The 20577-nt window shown below is 27.2% G+C and overlaps 4 protein-coding genes across 6 annotated transcripts; 1 reads left to right on the top strand and 3 right to left on the bottom strand.

Moving 5' to 3' along the window:
• Positions 1–383: 383 nt before the first annotated feature.
• LOC112747483 (bifunctional pinoresinol-lariciresinol reductase-like) lies at positions 384–3838 on the bottom strand. The gene is made up of 4 exons (XM_025795517.3): positions 3377–3838; positions 2013–2253; positions 869–1072; positions 384–769 (listed from the first exon to the last, which is right to left on the bottom strand). The coding sequence occupies exons 1-4, from the start codon at positions 3761–3763 to the stop codon at positions 606–608; spliced, it is 996 nt and encodes a 331-aa protein (XP_025651302.1). The 5' UTR covers positions 3764–3838; the 3' UTR covers positions 384–605.
• A 1762-nt stretch (positions 3839–5600) lies between these two features.
• On the bottom strand, positions 5601–8386 carry LOC112747484 (bifunctional pinoresinol-lariciresinol reductase-like). Of its 2 annotated transcripts, none has more exons than XM_025795518.2 (4): positions 7928–8386; positions 6635–6875; positions 6178–6381; positions 5601–6088 (listed from the first exon to the last, which is right to left on the bottom strand). In XM_025795518.2, the coding sequence occupies exons 1-4, from the start codon at positions 8255–8257 to the stop codon at positions 5925–5927; spliced, it is 939 nt and encodes a 312-aa protein (XP_025651303.1). In that variant the 5' UTR covers positions 8258–8386; the 3' UTR covers positions 5601–5924. The 2 variants fall into 2 exon arrangements, with proteins under 2 accessions (XP_025651303.1, XP_072073547.1); XM_072217446.1 differs by having other exon boundaries at positions 6178–6369.
• A 1800-nt stretch (positions 8387–10186) lies between these two features.
• LOC112747485 (isoflavone reductase homolog) lies at positions 10187–14507 on the top strand. Its single transcript, XM_025795519.2, has 4 exons — positions 10187–10760; positions 12364–12604; positions 13476–13679; positions 14191–14507. The coding sequence occupies exons 1-4, from the start codon at positions 10434–10436 to the stop codon at positions 14352–14354; spliced, it is 936 nt and encodes a 311-aa protein (XP_025651304.1). The 5' UTR covers positions 10187–10433; the 3' UTR covers positions 14355–14507.
• A 306-nt stretch (positions 14508–14813) lies between these two features.
• Positions 14814–19042, bottom strand: LOC112747487 (myb family transcription factor PHL11-like). 2 transcript variants are annotated; one of them, XM_072217447.1, is made up of 7 exons: positions 18651–18901; positions 18221–18529; positions 17229–17305; positions 16259–16319; positions 16023–16095; positions 15827–15896; positions 14814–15436 (listed from the first exon to the last, which is right to left on the bottom strand). In XM_072217447.1, the coding sequence occupies exons 2-7, from the start codon at positions 18372–18374 to the stop codon at positions 15026–15028; spliced, it is 846 nt and encodes a 281-aa protein (XP_072073548.1). In that variant the 5' UTR covers positions 18375–18529; positions 18651–18901; the 3' UTR covers positions 14814–15025. The 2 variants fall into 2 exon arrangements, with proteins under 2 accessions (XP_072073548.1, XP_025651305.1); XM_025795520.3 differs by having other exon boundaries at positions 18221–19042.
• Between the last annotated feature and the right edge of the window lie 1535 nt (positions 19043–20577).

The following is a 20577-nucleotide window of genomic DNA, read 5'->3' as shown; positions in this document are numbered from 1 at the left end:
ACTTTTTTTGTCGTTGGGTTTCTACTACTACCATTTTTTTTAGAATAAAAAAATTTAATACAATAAAATAGAGCAAAAGAAAAAAAAAAAGCTCATAACGCTAAAAATAATAATCGTTAGTCATCTTACCAAAATCCTGTCCACAATTATATTCATTGTAGAGTTTTGATCTGAAAGTAACCTTTTGAACTATTCCAGAGGGAAAATTACATATAGTAAACTCTGACATACTAATTATTAATTATTGAGTATATATATGTTATATAAAGAAGGGGGGTGGATATGGGAGGAAGGGGATTCTATATAGGAAAAAGGGAGAACGGTTGGGGATTTGGTCAAAGGGGTTGGAATCAATTACAGGGATTTGGGTATGAAACTATGAATGCATGAGATTGTCCTTTATTATATGATCATTTTAAAAACATCACACGTTTGATCCTCTTTCGCCTTCCTTTCATTAGCCATGGAAGATATAAAATATTACAAGTATATATGCCACTTTGTTCTTGCTTAGCTTAAAGACATACATGACACACATTTATTAATTATTTAATTTGTTACTAATTAAGTTCAATATATATTCATCCCATACCAAACCCATTATTCTATAAGTAACGTTTCATGTATTCATCAACAGTAGTGTACTTCACTTCAGGATAGAGTTCACAAGCTTCAACTCCACCATCTCCTATCTCAAAATTTGCAAGACACCCTTCAATGCAAACATGGTAGTAATGCACCATTGCCACTTGTTCTGCATATGATTTTCCTGCATGTTTCAAAATTAATAATGTAATTAACAACCTTGAGTTCCTTTTCTATTGTTATTTTCACTATTACTATATAAATGTGTATCTAACATTCTCACCTTTCATTGAACTCAAAAATTGCTCAGCAGAAATTGAAGATTTCTTCAACTCTTTCCCAATCAACTTTTCCCAAGTTTGTACAATTTCTAACGGCGATAATATGTTTTTGGGTGGCCTTATATAAACTGTTTTGTTCAAAGTTCTAGGATCATCTATCGTCTTAATAGTATACTTGGCTATGTCATCTTCATCCACAGTAATAGCTGTCAAATTTGAGAGACATAATATGTTATTAATTATATAATTAATCAAATGGTATATATATGCTACTTAATTAGACATATGTATGTTCAACTAACTTCAACAATAATATTAATATAAGAGAAATGCTAACATCAACTAAATTTTGTATGTCCAAGATGCATGATAATAACATGAATCATGAAATTTCATAGTGTTCTATCATAAATTATAGGGTTAATCAATTTTTTTATCTGTAAAATTGTAATTTGTAATTATTTTGGTTTATATAATTTTTTTTCTTAAATATTTGAGTTTAATTTAATCCTTTACGTTAGGAAAAAAAATTGAAAGTAATTAAATTATAATATATCTCATTTTATCACATGATTATTTAGCATAATTCTAATAATTGAAAACCGAGCACTAATTAGATTTAAGATAAAATTTTCTTGTCAATAAACTAGTCAAAAATCGAAAAAATAATTAGAAATAGTTGATGAATCAGATCAGTATAATTTTTTTTAGTGATTAATAGCTTTAAAATAATCATGTCAGTTGAACCTTTAAACCTTTTATTTCATTAGTTTAATGATCGGTTCAGTTTTTAAAATTTCGTTATTTAGTAACAATATAAATTTAATTATATTATATGTATATTAAAAATCAGCTACTAAATCAGTTATTTATATAAAATAGATATTAAAATATAAAATATATTAAAAATAAATTAAAAAATAATAATTAATTTAATTACTATTTTTTATGTGCAGATACATAGGCTTGTAGATAAAAATTGAAAGAAACTTCTTAAATTTTATAAAGTCGAAAACATGAAAGGTAAATTCTAAGCAAGAAAATAGGGGAAAAAAAAGACAAAATTTACAATACTTAATCTTAAATAATATGTTGTTATGAAAACAATTTGGTAATAACTAAAGCTAAGTATAGTTTAGTAGTTACCCTTGACGTTGCCGTCTCCATAGAAGACCACAGAATCCCTTGAAGGCATGATAACGCCAAGTTGGCAAAGACCACCAAGAAAGTAACCAGCAAAACAATTAGCAGAAATATAGGTATGTGGTATCTTTGCTTCTTCTATGGCTTTTCTCACCACCATTTTGTCATCAAATGTTACTCTTCCTGGCTCCAAAGCATGTTCCATTCTTTCTGGGTCCATCCCAAACTCAGAAGGCAAAAATCTCTATTATACATAAGTAACATTTTTACAATTAAATTAATTAAAGATTAGTTTGACAAAATTTAATGATTGTTACATGCAGTAATTAAGAGGATCAAACTATCAAAAATGCACAAATTTATGTAAAATGAGTTATATATATATATATATATATATATATATATATATATATATATATATATATATATATAATTAAAATTAAAATAATAATTTTTTAATATTTAAAATACTTTTAAATTTAAAAATAAAGTAAAAAGTATTGAAAAAGTGTAAAAATGTAACTTTAAAACGCAATTATAGTCTATATAAACTTAAAACGTCATCTAAATTTAAAGTACTATATCAATCAAATTCTTATAATATTATCAAAATACAAACTCAAAAGTCAAATAACAAAAAAAAATCTAAATATAAAATACAAATATTAAAATTTGTCATCAATAATTAAAATGCATAAAAACTTGCTGCAAATTCATTATTGAACTCATTAAGACTGTCATAAGAAACAAGAAAAATTAATTGAATTAACTAAACCAACAACAAATATTCAATTATTTACTCATCAAAATTTTCATCATAATTTTAACAAAGTTGTCAATACAAAAATTAATAAAAATTTATCTTAATTAACAAAAAATATTTATCTGTATAAATGTATCTTAATTTTAAACTTAAAAAATGTATTATGTATCTTTTAAAAAAAATAGATGTATTATATTAATTTTAAAGATAAATATAATTTATAATTAAAAATAAATAAATGAATTTTTTATAAATAAGGAAAAAAAAAGACTTTCTATTGGGCTTTAATAGCTTTTTTTGACCCAAATAGCAAATAAAAGGAACAACCCTAGTAAAGTAGTCCTCCTCAAATAAGAGGCGCCCTTGTTCAACGCGTGTTTTACTGTTTTCTATTAAAACTTTATTATAATAAGTGTTTTCATATAAATATTTTTTCTAGTATTATTAATACTTTATACATAAGCCAATGAGTTATAGCTTAAATGATATAGTTTTTCTATACTTACTTAAATCGCACCTAAGTCGCGAGTTCGAGTAGCTTTATGTTTGGTAACAAAAAAGATAAAAAAAGGTTTATACATAAAAATGAAATTGAATGGTATACCTTGATATTTCCGGCTTCCTTGATAGCATGAACGAGCTTAAGTTGTAAGAGAATTTGATGGCTGCGGATATGAACACCAGAAATGGCGGAAATGACAACATCAACAAGCTTGACAGCATTGACAAGGGATTGATGATCATTAAAGGAACCTGTTACAAGGTTAGCACCTTGTTCCTTGAATGACAATAGAAGCTGAACTTTCTCAATATCAACACCAATCTCTGGTCTATAAAGAACATATGTTTCATGCCCTTCATCTAAACTTGCCTTCACCAACCTTTTTCCTATGTACCCTGTTCCCCCCACAATAAGCACCTTGCTCTTCAACATCCTCTCTCTCTTAATTACTTTTTTAGTTTTATGGTATACAATGAATATGTGGTTCATGGGCCCTTATTATATAGTAACATGCTATGCATAATAAGGCCTGCCATTTATGTCTTGGAGACTTGGAGTGTACATATAGATTATTTATTATATATATTATATAATATAGCTTTGAGATATCCACAAATCAATGTTAACTTTGTCATCCAAGTAAACCACTCCCTTAGTTCAAGTGTTGTATACTTGTATAGTTTGTACCACTTGAAAGAAAAGTTAAATATTTATAGAATAAAAAATCATTATGTGTCCAAAAAAATTAATTATATGTATTTATATATAATTAAATATATGTCATTTATTTTATTTTTAATGTATTTTTATATTTTAATATATATTTTATACTGATAACTAATTTTGATAAATAATTTTAATATATATTTAATATAATTATTATAGAATAATAGTCTAACCCAATTCTAAAAAATTTTGTTATTATAGACTTTAATTTTAATAAATTTTAATTTTTTAATTTTTAATAAATTTTAATTACTAAATTGATTTTAGCAATATTTTTTGTTTTTTTATTAAATAACTTGAAAGTACTTACAAATAAACAAAAATATTATTATATATTAAAATCAATTATTATATATTTATATATATTATTTAATTTATTTTTACTGTATTTTATATTTTAATATATATTTTATATTAATAATTAATTTTAATCGTTGATTTTAGTATACACCACAAATGAATAACGTTACTTTGTCATTCAAAGTAAACCCGGCCCTTTGCTTAAGTATTTTAGTTTGTAGCAGTGGAAAGAAAAGTAAAATTATTTACGGAATAATAATCAAATCGGTCATAATTTTTTTATTAAATTTTAATTTTTAATATATTTACGTTACTTTGTATCAAACTTTTTGTCTACGACTCCACGTAGCTAGGTAGAAGCATTGATTTAAAAGTTTTAAAAAATTATTGAAAACTTTTATATGTTTTTTATTTAACAACTATGAAAACTAATTTATCTACATTTTTTAGTAAATATAAAACATCGAGAGATTAATGTGTAACAAAATAATATATATAGTGTATATATTTATTCTTATTTCATTCATGGAACCGCGATTTTTTTTTTTTATCGATCATTAGAGGCACGATCTATGTTATTTAAATTCCGCACCTTATTATTATTTTTTAAAATATTTTTGATATCTTTTGATTTATTAAATTAAAAATTAATTTGTCATAAATTTAAATTTTTTATTTAAATATTTAAATTTTTGATATTTATTTAAACAAACGAATAAATTAATTATAAAACTCATTCAAATTGGTCAAATTTCGCACCCTATTATTAAAAATGGAGCAATATGCAGAAGCAGCTTAATTCTAGAAAGAAGATATCTTTTTATTATTCCGTAAATAATTTCAGTGTGAAAGGGTATATTATTGCATTGTTCAAATTTCGCACCCTATTATTATTAAAAAGGGTACATTATTGCATTGATGTAATGTAGCACCTAATTGAAGTGAACCTTTCCCGAAGAATAGAGTGCATTGGTCATGGGTGGCTCCCTCGCAGGAACAGAAGTCTTATTAGTGTCATCTACTTCTTTAAGTATTTAATTAAATAACAAATTTAAAAACTTTTATTAATAATAATCTTAATACATAACACTATTGTTTTGTTGATCACATCTACTTCTTTGCAATGGCAAGGAGTATTATGTAAATACATACGAAAGTGTAATTTTTTTTATGTGTTTAATTTTGATGTATTAACCGTATAAAAAATTTTATACAATTATATAATTATATTCGTTCTTTTAAATAATTATTATTAAAAATACTTTTTTTGTTAATGTAATATTATGTCATTAGATTCACGTATAAAATTATTTTACTTCTTTTATTACAAAAGTACTTAACACAACTTTTAACCAAGTTCAACTTCAAATCCAATGAAGCAACAAGTTGACAATGAAACTAAACGAATCGTTAACTGAATGAACCATAACCAACTTAATTAACTTGCTAAATACTTAACTATGGAAATTCAGGTGTAGACAATTTCACGTGAAGTTAATAATTAAGAGCCGTTAGATGATTTGACTGATTTGACTAAATTTTCATCTAACAATTCTTAACTATCAACTTCACGTGAAGTAGACTACACCTGAATTTTCACCGTACTTAACACGTTCACAATACTTTATAGAAAGCGTTTCAAGTATTCATGTGCAGTAGTGTAGTTGATTTCAGGATAAAGTTGAGAAGCTTCAACCCCATCTTCTCCTATCTCAAAATTTGTTAGACAACCTTCAAAGCAAACATGATAATAATGCACCATTCCACTTTGCATTTCATATGGTTTCCCTGTTTTCACATTCAAAACATTTTTCAGCCAACTACTATCTAGAGATCACAATAATAATTGTTTGTATGTTGTTGATTGATCTCATTACCTTTCATGGAACTTAAAAACTCTTGTACAGAAATTGAAGATTTCTGCAGTTCTTTTCCAATTAGCTTCTCCCAAATTTGGACAACTTCTCTTTGGGATAAAATGTTTTTCGGTGGTCTTATGTATACTGTCTTGTTAAGTGTTCTTGAATCATCTATTGTTTTGATAGTATACATAGCTATATCATCTTCATCTACATAAATTCCTGTTCGCATTAAATAATCATTTTATTTTAAGTTATTTTTATAATATCTGATAAAATAATGATAAAAACTTATGTGAAGCCGACTTCACGTGAAGATGACATCTGAAAACCGTTAAATAAAAATTTAGTCAAATCAACTAATGACTCTCAGGTATCAACTTCACGTGAAGTCGACTGCACCTGAGTTTTCACTTAAAATAATAAAAGGGGATAAATAATTTGGTATTACACTATTAGTTAGTTACCCACTTACCCTTGACATTACCATCTCCGTACAAGACTACAGACTCAACATAAGGGGTAATTTGGGCAAATTGACATAGGCCACCAAGAAAGTAACCAGCAAAACCGTTAGCAGAAATATAGGTATATGGTATGTTGGCCTCTTCTATGGCTTTTCTCACTACCATTTTATCATCATATGTTGCTCTTCCTGGCTCCAACGCATGCTTCATTCTTGCTGGGTCTGTCCCAAACTCAGAAGGCAAAAATCTCTGTATGTACAAAATCATTAGCACAAAAATTAGCTTTGCAAAATGTGATAAAATTAATGTTACAATATATAATAGATAGGCCATATAATCATATTGGAATACTAAGAGGAGCTCTTGACTACTAAAAAGATTTTGAAAAAAAATGAAGTAAAAGAATATAAGATAAGAAAATGTTATATCCAATTTAAAATATTAGAGTGTTAAGTTAGTTGGTTTCTTATTTTATAAACTCTTCATTTTTTGTTTTTTTTTTTTCATGGGAGACTAATTTTTCGGATGACACTCCTGTCAAAGAAGATATTAGAGCTCAGCCATCAAAAGGAACTTGCACCTCATGTTCAGACTCAAATTATATTGATTTTAGGTAAGTTTCGAAACACCTATCTTATAATCCACAATATTTTAAATTTTAATCAATATATATGTAAAAAATGCTCAAATTTATTAAAGAATATCAAAGTAACTCAAGAATAGAGTATTGAAGAGAAAAAATTTTTACAATCATGTTCTCATGATTACTTGAGAGAGAAGTTACAGAACTCATCTTAAAAATTTAAGCTGATTTTAGAGTTCACCAAAAATCGAACTCTTGACCTTTTGGATCTAAAACTCTAATACCATATCATGAACCTACTCATCCCAAAAGAGTAACCTGACAGAATAATGTAACACTAATGGTCATATCTCTAATACTTCATAAATCTCCATTGTACACATTGTACGCTTAAGCCATTGACTCCCTATACTTTCCCATTAATTTGTCATGATTCTGAACTTCGTTTGAGAGGTTGTATCCACAATAAAGGATTTAAACTTCCAATACTTAAACAAATGAATGAACTAACTATTCGACTAATATATACTCTATACAGAGTTACCTATCACCTCAACCAACCAAATAACTCCCCATTCTACACGTGTACAGTTAGTTACAAATTACAAACTATGCAAAAAAGGTAAAAACAGTTAGGCAACTAAGCTTGGTAACAAAAGGTTTAGTGATAGTTTTATACTATAAACCAATTATGATTCAAATATAAGATTAGTATTACCTTGATATTCCCGGCCTCTTTGATAGCATCAACAAGTTTGAGCTGTTGGAGTATATGGTGGCCGCGGAAGGGAACACCGGCTACGGCAGAAATCACCACATCAACTTGCTTCACGGCGTTGACAAGGCTTTGATGATCATCAAGGGAAGCTCTGAGAAGCTTAGCACCTTGCTCCTTAAATGAAAATAGAAGCTGAAGCTTATCAATGTCAAGACCAATGTCTGGCCTTTGAAGAACATAAGTTTCATGTCCCAAACCTAAACTTGCCTTCACCAATTTCTTTCCTATGTACCCTGTTCCTCCAATAATAAGCACCTTGCTCTTCTCCATCTCTTTAATTTCTCTCTCTCTTTGCTATGTCCTTAGATAGGCTCTAATTAAATTCCAATATTCATGTTATCTCTTCACAGAACTACAGAAGTCAACTTAACTGCATATTTTGACTCTTTCAAATAAACAAAGTGCATATTTTGAATAAGAAGAGCACTTTTATAAAGATAGTAAAAATGTTTTTTTTTATATAAAAATATTTACATATGTTATAATATTATTGGATATTTTTATTAAATTAATTAATAATTTATTTTTTAATAAATTAGAACAAAATCAGTTTATTATAGCAATAATAATAAATCCAATTATTGAGTCACAAAAAAAATCCAATTGTTTACACTATAATTATTAGACCCGTTTTGATCCGACTGATTTACACCATCTAAATCGAATCATATTTAAATTTTTTTATAAAAGACAAATATACTCCTGATTTTTGTTTAAAAAAAACTAAAAAAATAATTCAGTGAGTTATGTAAATTAGTCGGTTTGTCTGGATCTGATAACAATTAAATTTATTATTATTGTTATAAAAAAATTAATTTTATTCTCGTTTGTTAAAAAATTAAAAAATAACCACTTTATTAATATGTATAATAATAAGAGCAATGCTAGAGGGCCAACAATTTTTGTGATTGTTAGCCATCAATAGCCATCAATGATGATTTGATGACGTGAGATTGGTGTGAGATTTCATTTAATGGCTTACATTTCTCTGCTGGTTACATGTTGGCCAAAATTCACTAAAATTGCTGGCCTCCTAGACTTTTTCTAATAATAATACGACATATAAATATTTTTATAAAAAGACGTTTTAGGTGTTTTTAGGAAAGCAATAATATAAATAATAATCATCACAAACGTAGTTTTCGTCGTACTCAAGTCTTCCTTCATAAATCAAATGCTACCTACTCAAGTTTGACAAATGTTGAGTCTTGAAGTCTAACCTTTCCTAATTAGAGAAAAGAGTCCAACAAAACTAAACCTACCAATAAATTCATCACAAATTGCTATACCCTAAACCTATGATTTAATGATTAATTAATGAATTATTGAACCCAACGGTGGGGTAAAATTTCAAAGTCATTGATTTGAAGATAAGGTGGTGTTCAAAGGTTTGGATTTAGAGAATAAAATATGATCTATCACCATTTATTTTATAAGTGAGATCAAGAAAAAACATAAAAAAAATATTTAATAACGAAAGATCTCACTTTATTAAAAATCTAGAATTTAAAAGATTCAAATTCCAAGGATTTATATATGCTTGTTAGTCTTTTCTTTTACTTTATCTTTCTTAATTTAGATTTTTTGAAATATCCATTTTTGGATGCTCTTTTTATTAGTGAGATTTTTTATGTCTTTCTAGTATTAGAATTTATATGTTTGAAATATGGAAATTTTTTTGAAAAACACACATTTTACTATCTTTTTTGAATTCATATGTTTCTCCTCGTTTTATTCTGCACTTTTAATTAAAATGTGAATCAGAAAAAAAATGCAACAACAGTAAAAGGAAAGGAATAAAAAAAGAAAAAGAATATTATTTTTTTGGTTGTATCTCTTTTTTGCATTTTTTGAACACATAATTAAATATTTAGTTTAAACAATGGATTATTCATTTAATATCAAACTAACTACAACTAATTCTCTTATTAATTACATAGGACTAGTACTTCTGATTAATTAAGAGACCACATGAAACAGAAGGGGTTCCACAAATTGTTCATATTTGACTAGTACACACCACGTTTAAGTTTAAATTTATTCAAACCATATATAGTATTAGTATAGGTCTATTAACCAACCTTAAATTCTCTGTTTTGTCAAACCTTACATACACTGTTCTCAATTTTTAATTACTTTCTCTTTCCATTTGGTTAGCCAGCAACTTTATTTACTGTTCAGTTGTTTAATGAGTAACTTGCACTTCAAATTAAACAACACATTCTAGGCATGTGCTTTGATTTTTAGGTGAACAAAATCAAATCGAATAAAAAAATGATCATAGACTACTATTCCCACTAGCCACCTCACATTTACACACATATATATATAGTTGAAGGTTGATGAGTTATAAGAACAACAAAGTCTTAATTATTGTACATAGTTTGAATTTTGATTTAATTTTCTAGGAAGAAATTAATTAAGGAAGAAGGTAATTATTATAGGGATGAAGAGCAAGGTTCTAGTGGTTGGGGGAACAGGGTATCTTGGGAAGAGGATGGTTAAGGCATGCTTAGAAGAAGGGCATGAAACATATGTTATTCAAAGGCCAGAGATAGGTCTTGATGTTGAGAAGCTACAGATTCTTCAGTCCTTCAAGCGGCAAGGCGCTCGCCTCGTTCCGGCTTCCTTCTCCGACCACCGGAGCCTCGTCGACGCCGTCAAGATGGTGGATGTTGTCATTTGTACCATGTCCGGGGTTCATTTTAGGTCTCATAACTTGTTGGTCCAACTCAAACTTGTTGAGGCCATCAAAGAAGCTGGAAATGTTAAGGTATATATATCTATATGTATAAGCTTTTATGAAATTATTTATTTTAAATATTTACGTTACTAGATAGAAATATATGAATAATTATATATCTAATATTATTTAAATAATTTATTCAATGATCTAATTTCAAAATATTATTGTTGAGGATTAGTGTTCATGTCTTGAGATCGATCTGCAGTTTCAGATAATTCTCGAAACAAGTAGGATTCTAAAAATAAAGATAAAAAAAATTGTAATACGTATATAATTATTAAAAATATAATTATTTATGTATATATTTTTATATTATTAAACTTTTCGAAAAAAATTTATGACCGTATCAGAATTTTTGTAATAAAAAAAATTTAGAGTTGAATTTGATTTTAGGAGAAGTGATTTTGGTTATAGATATGGTCTTTTTGGTCTATATATTTTGCATTAGTCTTGGAACCTAGGGTAACACTACTTGTTTCATTATTAAAATGTTATTTTTAGATTAAAATCCTGATTTTAATTTCTGTTAATAATTCTGTAGTAAACTAAAATGACAAATAAAAAAAAAAGAACTGGACGGATAGTTCTTATTTTACGAATTACTTGATTTTTTTTAAAACTTTTTTTTATTAAAAAATAGATCACATGATTTTGTATATATAGGATCGATCTTTGATCATTAATTAATTGCCTTATAAAAATGAGTGTGTCGGAGGACATCTCTAATTTTTGTCATGTGTAAATAACAAAAATGTTTTCTAATTTTAAATTAAAAACAATACCATTCCGGAATCTTTCTCTTTTGAACTACTCCATTGATTAAAGGGGTTATAATAATAAATCAACAACTCTTGTTCATATATAAAATTAACTAGCTAGCTGGTAAGTTGTTAATGTAGCATTTTAATGGTAAAAATGTTATTAAATGAACTATGTTAGGTGTACACTAAAATCTGTTATTGTTAGTATATAATATATATTAAAATATAAAATATAAATTAAAAGTAAATTAAATTATATATGTGTGTTTATACATAAATATATAAAACTGATTTTAATATATAAATAGTATTTCATTTATTCGATATATAAAAATAAACTATCATGCAATTTTATTTATACATAAAAATTCAGATAAAACTAATAAATGTATTTATGAATGAAATTAATATTCGAATATATTTGGTACTTAATTTTGTTATACAAAATTATTTCTTTTATTCATAAATAAATGTCAGAATTTTTATAAGTAGAAATAATAATAGATATTTGATATATAAAATTCATGTACTTTTATAAAATAGTTTAAGTTTTTAGAATAAATAATTTTATAATAATTGAAATATGAAAATGTTCAAATAAATTGGAGTTGGTAAGAATATCATGCAGATAGGAGGAACTAGGAAGCTAGTTAGTTGCAACCTAAACTATTAACTAAAATAATAGCTAGTACATAATTATTCAATTTTTTTACATCATCATGATTATTACTAATGGACATATTTTCATAATTAAGTAATTAATAGCTTCTGAAGTTATTAAACTTCACGTCAAAGAGTTACTAGTTAAGTGTTATAAGTCACATTCAAATAATAGCATGATGAGAAAATCCTAACAACTTTTGTTGTAGCGTTTCTTGCCTTCAGAATTTGGGATGGACCCAGCACTAATGGGGCATGCAATGGAGCCAGGAAGAGTGACATTTGATGAGAAAATGAAAGTAAGAAAAGCAATTGAAGATGCCAACATTCCTTACACTTACGTCTCTGCTAATTGTTTTGCTGCTTATTTTGCTGGCAACCTCTCTCAAATGGGTACCCTTCTTCCTCCTACAGACAAGGTCCTTATCTATGGCAATGGCAATGTCAAAGGTATAATTAATAATATTTATACTCAATTTTAAGAAATTTACAGGAATAGCAACCGACTTTTTCTTTAAAATTGGTTACTAAATCCTTGCTTAGCGACTGATTTAGCGATTGATTTTGGTTGTCGCTAAAATTTTAGACGCTAAAATAGAAATAATTACCAATTTTGGTTGCTAATCGTTAGCAACTAATTGTACTGACTAATTTTTAACTGAAACTATCAAATATTATTAAACGATATTTATAGTTAAATCGGTAGATATTCAATCATTTTTGTAGTGATCTATTTATTATATATGACAGCCGACTCCACTTAATAAGACAAGACTTTATTGTTGTTGTTGTTTTGTATCTATTATATATGACGAGAATTGATATATAAATTTTTTCTTAAAATAAATATTTTATCATAAATAAATCATAAAAAAGATCATTTATTATTATTAGATACATCTAATTTATAAATATTATTATTACCTATATTAGTATAAGATAAATTTTATAGTGCTTTTGTTTCGGTGACTAAATTTACTTTATTTGACTTTATTTGCATGATGATATACACCTACCCCTGCATCAAACTCACTAAGTAGGTTTGGTGAGTGCATTTATAATCAAACATAAAATAATCAAGCAAATAATTGTACAAGTCATCTAATCATATATATTCCAATACAAACATTTGATTTGATATATATGAGACAAAACTTTATTGTTGTTCTCATGATAGAGTGTAAAAGGTAAAGTTCCACATCAATTAAAAATGAATTAAGTGAAATGTATATAATATAAATATTTTATATTATCAATCTATTATCTTTTAGTTTTGAGTCAAGATATGGTGTCCCATCTTATATTATTATGTTTGGTGCAGCTGTATATGTGGATGAAGATGATGTTGCTAGGTACACAATCAAGACAATTGATGATCCTAGAACCTTGAACAAGACACTGTACCTAAGGCCACCTGAAAACATTCTCACACAGAGAGAACTCATACACAAATGGGAAACACTTTCAGGGAAGCAGCTAAAAAAATCCACCATTTCTGAACAACACTTTCTTTCTCCCATCAGAGGTAATATATAATAAATAATTAAAGTTACAACGAAGCATACAAACTATATATAACTAGTATTTTTTTTTTAAGTAAACTTTCAAACTCTTCTAAATAAATTTAAAAGTATGGATAAAGTAGTTTTTCATCGTTTAAAATATGAATAAATTTATCTATTATTATTTGCTTATATGTTAGATAAGTTTAAGTTTATTGACTAAAGATCTAAAGAGGTTTTTGAAATTGTTTTCATGCATTAAAATCGCTTCTGAAATTTTAATCGCATAAAAGAATTTTTGAAATTAGCTAATGTCCCATATTAACTCTTGACTTATTTTTTGTTAACAACTTACTAATGTAGCTTGATGACATAAACCGTTAACATTGACTAATTTTAAGGATATTTTTATATAATTAGAATCTCATGCACGATTTTAGTGTACGAGACTAATCTTAAAAATTACTTTAGGATTTTAGTCAAATTTATTTTTTAGCAACATATCAATATATAATCGATTTTGTATGAATTCAGATTTGGACTATGCACAACAAGTGGGAATTGGGCATTTCTATCATATTTTCTATGAAGGGTGTTTGACAAACTTTGAAATAGGAGATAAAGGAGAAGAAGCTTCAGAGCTTTATCCAGAGGTGAATTACACACGCATGGATGAATACCTAAAAATCTATCTCTGATAATGATGATGTCAAACACCTTTGCCTTTTCATCACTTTTTATATCCATTCCTTGTATAATAAAACACAATTGAATTCAATTCAATTATTGACCATGCATAGTTGTAATTTGCTTCTATCAGTTGAAGGTTTTGTAACCATGTTTGCTTTTAATTGTGAAATTGTTTAACTTTTTTCCCCCTTTTATTTGAACTCATCAACCATGAATCCACGTGCTTAAAATTTTACTTAAGAATCTGTCGTTGATTAATAAATTGTTGTATAGGAATTCGAAATCTCCAACACTTACTTAAAGTAGCTAACAAGTAATTGAACATTCCATTTACTCAAATTATATTATAGTTGTAGAGTAAAATGTATGTAAAGTCTTAAATTGTCATTTTAATTACAATTGTGAGCACAATATCATTACTCTAGTGTCTTTTATAATTTAAAATAATGAAAACAATAAAAACAAAGTTAATCAAAAGAGTATATATTGGTATATGTATTTTGATGTCTCTTCCAAATTCTTACTGCCACAAAAACATGAGCAGTCTATGATTTGAAAACAAGGTTAGACAATAACCTTTGTTCATATCAGACAAAGATATCAGATAAACTTTATTCCTAATATGTTACCTTAGTTAAACAATATAAAAGAAAAAAAAACATATGATAGTTCAAAATGATCATAGCCTATATGAAAGTATTTTGGCTTCAATTTCAGATCCATCACCACTTGCAGATACAAGATCATAACTACTTTTGCTGTTTAAGTCAAACTGAATTGAACCCTCTTCAATTTTAGGCTTTTGATCAATATTTTTTTCTCTCCTTATTACTTCATGGTAATTATGGAAACCTGAACCATGGACTTTACTATAAAAATCATTCATGTCTAATATGCTTTGTTTGCTATCTTTGTTGTTCATGTTTTCCATGAAATTGGACAAGGCAGAGTTGAATTCGGTCAATTGAGCTCTTGATGCTTCTAGATTATTGCCTGAACCTTCCATGGAAAGTGTCCTCTGAGCTTTCTCTAACACAGCTTGCAAATACTTCCCTTGAGCCTCTATTCTCATCTGCAATTTCTTCTGTACCTATTGGTAATGAAGCTTGTTTTATTTTTATTTTTTATTTTTTTCAGTTAAACTATGCCAAATTAGACTATTTTTTATTTTTAATATTAGATAGTAATGGTATTTTTTTAAAATGTGGATTGTTGGGATGCTATTAATGTGGAGCCGTTTAATTAGAGAAGTAGAAATCGGACCGTCCGATTTCTATAAGTACACAAATCGGACCGTCCGATTTATCTTAAAAAAATTAAAAAATTTAAGGTACAGAAATCGAACTCTCCGATTTGTATACTTTTTACAATTTTAAAAAATACAAAAAATTACAATGTTAAAATATATAACTACTTTTACTTTTATAACAAAAAAAATAGCTATTTTTTTTTCAAGGTTTGATAAAAATACCAAAAATACCTCTAGCTGTTCTTCCAACCTCTTTTGGACTTCAATTTGATGTCTCAATGCCTCTGCTATTGGGATTTCTCTGTTTTGTTAAAAAATTAAGATGTTAATTATGGTAGATAAAATATTTAATAATAACTAGATAATGGAAAGCATGGTCATGTATATAATTAAAGAAGTGACATTAATTCTTAAAACTTTAACATACCCCCTTTCATTATCACCTCTGAAACTACTGCTAAATTCTGAAGAGCTATTGCTGAAATTCACATATGAATATCCTAAAAGGAAGAAAACAAAATAAAGATTATAAAAACCTTTAATCTTTGTATAAGGTAAATAAAATGGTAACATTGTTAATCTCTATGGTTGAAGCTGGTCCAATTAGGAATATACTTAATTGAAAATAAATAAATAAATAAGTAAAACTCTTAATTAACTTACTACTGTTCTCTTTGTGATGTTCTTCATTTTGTTTTTTAGCTTGTTGTCCAAGTCTATATTTCTGAAAAAATAAAATAAAATAAAAATCCATGTTATGCCTCCAAATGGCAATTATTAGAGAATGGATAGGATAAAAACAAGAAGATGGAAGACAAAGTATAAAATAAAAAGAAAAAAGAAAATTAGCCCGGCACACAAAAGATTCCAAATTCTTGTTTCTTAACCAATCTGTGTTTTTTTTTTACACCAAAGCTTAACCAATCTGTGTTACTACTGAGAATACCACTAAATGATATATAATAATGATAATATTAATGACTAATAATTCTACCCTAAGTTCACTTGTTAATCTGTTTTTTAAAAATTTATTAGATTTGAATAAACTACCAAAATGCTACTCAAACGTTTATATCACTGACAACAAAATTTTTCAAAAAATACTAACAACAAATAAACTTATAAAAGATTTTAAAATCCGACAAAAAAATCAAATATTTATATTTTAAAAAAGACTTTAAAAATCATATTTTGATATAATTTTTTGTAATTATTATTAAAAAAAAAGATATTTTCGTTCTTAAAATTCGATAGCTTTATGTTCAGTGATTTTTTTAAAAATTTTTTTTATTGTGAATTGTCAAATTATTTTAAAAAATAAAAAGAAAAATCTAGATCAAATTTTACTCTAAATTTTTTTGTATATATTCTAAATATTTATTTAAATATTATCGCAAAAATTCGGATAAAAATATTTGCTGAATACAAAAATTTTGTCACTTATAAAAAAATATAATATTATAGTTATTTTTATCACATTTTCAAATCATTTAGGGATTACTTTTTTGATAATATTCTTCAATGACTTTTTTGTCGGCGTCTAAATTTTTCGAGTACCAAATTAATAATTAACCCATTAGATTTAGACATACTTTAATAATATATTCATATGGATAAAGTGAATATATATTACCTGTAAGTGGCTCTTCAAATGATACAATGTCAAGCCTTTCAAACCCATTATCCTCAGAACAGATTTGGGAGTTGCTTCTGAAATTAACATGCTTTATGTTATGTGAATCTTCTATGGATATCAATATTATAGAATTAATCCAATTTTAATTTTATTTTTTTAAAATGGAATGATGAACTTCTGGAGAGTGAAATCACAATTGAATTAGCCATATAAGCAAGGAATCAACTGTACAAAAAAAAAAAAACACACACACACATACAAGTCATGCATGAATCACTATTTAGAAAATAAAGCCAATTTTAAAATCATTTTTTCCCATGTCAATTTTCCACCAAAACTCCTCTTTCATTATCAACTTAGCATGATCAAGGGAAAAAAAAGAAAAAGAAAAAAGCAACCAAACACAATTGTGAAAGATGAGCTAGCACTACCAACAACAACTAGTAGTAGCAAGTAAAAATCATACATATATAGTTTGCTTAAGAAGTGGTATGAAAAAAAGGATTTGACTCCATAAAAGTGAAAAAGGCCTATAAAACTAAATAAAAGAGATTATTATTGCGAAATTTCTTAGCATTTAGAAGAGAGATAGAAGATGAGACCAAGAGAAGAGACAGAGACGAAGAAATGGAAACCGAAACAAGTCTCAATCTTGTGTTTGGTGTAAAGTAAGAGATAGAGACTGAAATAAGAATAAAGTTCTAATTTAATTTGTACAAAGAGTAAAATTATAATTAACTAATTGAAATGAGAGTATTTTAAGTATAAAATGTCGTTAAAATTTTAGTTTCCATTCTCAAAAATTTCAATTACTTGTATGTCTACTTTTTGAAAGTACTGAAATGTTAGAGATAGATACTGAAATTTTAATACTAATCTCTAAACCAACAAACATAATATTAAGTCCTAGTCTTTCAATCTCTCTGGAGAACCTCAAAACAAACGCTAAACTAAATTCGAATGAAAAAGAGAAAAAAGGAAAAACATACTGTCCGGGCCACCAAGTTTGGTGACGGCATCCACAAAGCGATCATGAAGATCGGTTGTCCACCTCAACCTAGGCTTGGGCTCTCTCGTCATACTCATCACCACCCCATAACCACCTTCCCCTCCTCCAATTCCGCCACCATAACTACTTCCCATCACTATTCTCCTTCTTTCAACTCCACAATAAAAACAACAATCTTAATATATTTGTAATGAGTCCCTAGCTAGCTAGTTCTTTGGTTGCACAAGTTGAAGCCTTTAGCTTTATGCCGCAGCCAAACAGGTCCCAAAAGCCGAAAGTAACTAAAAAGCTTGGGAATTAAGGACCAAAAACAGAATCAACCGAGACCCTTTTAAAGGGAAGTGAATATGCTTGTAGTTGTAGGCCACAAGGTATATATATATATATATAAACTTTATATTATATCTAACCTTCTCTTGAATCTGCAATTGATGATATATGCTAATGGAAAATGGCAGAATCTATCTATCTAATTCAAATGATCATAACCATATACAATAGCGTCTAATGCGGCATTTGATGAGTTTATAATAATGTAAAAAAATGAGACAATCCAAAACTAAATTATTGTAACAGAGGTGTTGTAGTGATAGAAATGAAATAAAATTGGAGAATTGAATGAGTGGTATTAATATAATGTGTATTAGGTGCGATACATGACACCTTGTTGTAGAAATTGGCGTCTAAATGAACATGTTAGAGGAAATCTCGCCGACGAATCCGAAGTAACATCGTGGCATCAACAATTTTCTATTGAACCTAAGCAACACTACCGTGTCCCACAAACTTCTACGCACCCTTCCTTCTTCCACCGTTGGATCTGATACCCATATGTGTTGCTTTTTTATGACGTGAGAAATCAGGTTTAGTTATATTTGTTGACTAGAAAATAAGCAAATTGATATTATATTTTCATAAATTAATTTTCGATTGATGTTTTAGTTGGTATAATTCATTAAAATAAGAGGAAAGGACAAATCAATTCTTGATTTTTTGGCTCACAGATATTTAAATCCTTGAAAATTTAAAAATACATTGAAATCTCTAATCTCTTTAAAATTCAGACATATCGACTCCTGAGTTTAATTTGTCCTATTTTAAAATTTTTCTCATATGTGCATATCAATTAGGTCACTACAATAAAAGTTACGTTTGATTTTTTTGTTAGGTCTAATGAATCCAAGTAAACATAAGAGATCGATATGTCTAAATTTAAAAAAAATAAAAAATTTAAATGTATTTTAAATTTTCAAAAACTTAAATCTCTGCGAATCAAAAAATAAAAAACCTTTTGAATAATCAAGCTGATGTACGAAAATATGGACTACTTTGTACCGTCTTTGGTAAAATTAGAAAGCAGTCACGTGTCACATAAGAAAAACGCATATTCTAAGTCCATATTTATAAAATAAAAATATTATATATTCATAAAAAAATAATTATCATATATATTATTTAATTTATTTTTAATATATATTTTATATTAATAGATAATTTAATAATTAATAGACATGAAACATAATAAAATTAATTTGTATGATCCATTTAAAAAAAAATCACATTTTTTAAAACCATATGCGAAATTTTCAACCTCATATTTTTGTTGTATGATAAAGAAACTAAGTTGCTAAATGAATATGATGATCCAACGGTATATGAGTTGGGTCGCAAAATTTGGAAGCGTGGAGCGGAATGCAGGGGAGAAAGGTGGAGCCACGTGGATGCCAGCATGGAATATTCTGTTAGGCCCAAAGAAAGAAAAAGCCCAAAATTAGTTGAGAAGAGAGTCCAAGAGCGAGGGTCACCTCATACACTTCACATGGATTGAGTTAAGGAGTGGGACCCACTTACATTAACACGTTTCGCTTCTTCCATTGGCAACTGACGCCAGAATATTCTCTTGACACATAATAAAATTTATATATAATAATAAAAATGATAATTCAATTTTTATTTTATAACATTTTTCAATAGGAGAGAAAAAATTGTTTATTTTTTCACTTAGTGTCAAGAAGTTTTTATTTTTGTCTCGTAAATTGAAAATTTTAAAATTTTAACACACATGTTTTATTTTTACCGATCAAAATGTTTATAAATTAGGGGGATAAAAAAAGAATCAGTATATGTGGGAGTTATTGTTACAATGTTATGGCACTATGGCACTAGAATTGTTGAGTCCGTGGGAGTTCATGATCTAATAAACACTTTGTTTCTTCTTCATAATGTCTTATATTTATTTATTTATTTTTGTCTTAACTTTTGTTTCTTTATTTTATTGTATTTATCGTTTTGTGCTCGTTTTTATATGCCTTGGATTTTATTCCCTTTGTTCTGGGG

The sequence above is a fragment of the Arachis hypogaea genome, chromosome 15, assembly GCF_003086295.3.
Source record: "Arachis hypogaea cultivar Tifrunner chromosome 15, arahy.Tifrunner.gnm2.J5K5, whole genome shotgun sequence".
Lineage (NCBI taxonomy): Eukaryota > Viridiplantae > Streptophyta > Magnoliopsida > Fabales > Fabaceae > Arachis > Arachis hypogaea.
Note: the sequence above shows the minus strand (reverse complement) of the source record. Positions and strands in the feature narration are given on the sequence as shown.

What these genes read in the sequence shown, in the direction of transcription:
- LOC112747485 (XM_025795519.2), top strand. Translation starts at nt 10,434, where the DNA reads ATGAAGAGCAAGGTTCTAGTGGTTGGGGGAACAGGGTATCTTGGGAAG. An exon ending in AAGAAGCTGGAAATGTTAAG is followed by an intron (nt 10,761 to 12,363) that starts GTATATATATCT and finishes CTTTTGTTGTAG; the next exon opens with CGTTTCTTGCCTTCAGAATT. An exon ending in TGGCAATGGCAATGTCAAAG is followed by an intron (nt 12,605 to 13,475) that starts GTATAATTAATA and finishes TGTTTGGTGCAG; the next exon opens with CTGTATATGTGGATGAAGAT.
- LOC112747483 (XM_025795517.3), bottom strand. Translation starts at nt 3,763, where the DNA reads ATGAACCACATATTCATTGTATACCATAAAACTAAAAAAGTAATTAAG. An exon ending in AGGAAGCCGGAAATATCAAG is followed by an intron (nt 2,254 to 3,376) that starts GTATACCATTCA and finishes TATGTATAATAG; the next exon opens with AGATTTTTGCCTTCTGAGTT. An exon ending in ATTTTTGAGTTCAATGAAAG is followed by an intron (nt 770 to 868) that starts GTGAGAATGTTA and finishes TGAAACATGCAG; the next exon opens with GAAAATCATATGCAGAACAA.
- LOC112747484 (XM_025795518.2), bottom strand. Translation starts at nt 8,257, where the DNA reads ATGGAGAAGAGCAAGGTGCTTATTATTGGAGGAACAGGGTACATAGGA. An exon ending in AAGAGGCCGGGAATATCAAG is followed by an intron (nt 6,876 to 7,927) that starts GTAATACTAATC and finishes TTGTACATACAG; the next exon opens with AGATTTTTGCCTTCTGAGTT. An exon ending in CGGAGATGGTAATGTCAAGG is followed by an intron (nt 6,382 to 6,634) that starts GTAAGTGGGTAA and finishes TAATGCGAACAG; the next exon opens with GAATTTATGTAGATGAAGAT.
- LOC112747487 (XM_025795520.3), bottom strand. Translation starts at nt 18,374, where the DNA reads ATGGGAAGTAGTTATGGTGGCGGAATTGGAGGAGGGGAAGGTGGTTAT. An exon ending in ATTTGAAGAGCCACTTACAG is followed by an intron (nt 16,320 to 17,228) that starts GTAATATATATT and finishes TTATTTTTTCAG; the next exon opens with AAATATAGACTTGGACAACA. An exon ending in GGTTGGAAGAACAGCTAGAG is followed by an intron (nt 15,437 to 15,826) that starts GTATTTTTGGTA and finishes CATTACCAATAG; the next exon opens with GTACAGAAGAAATTGCAGAT.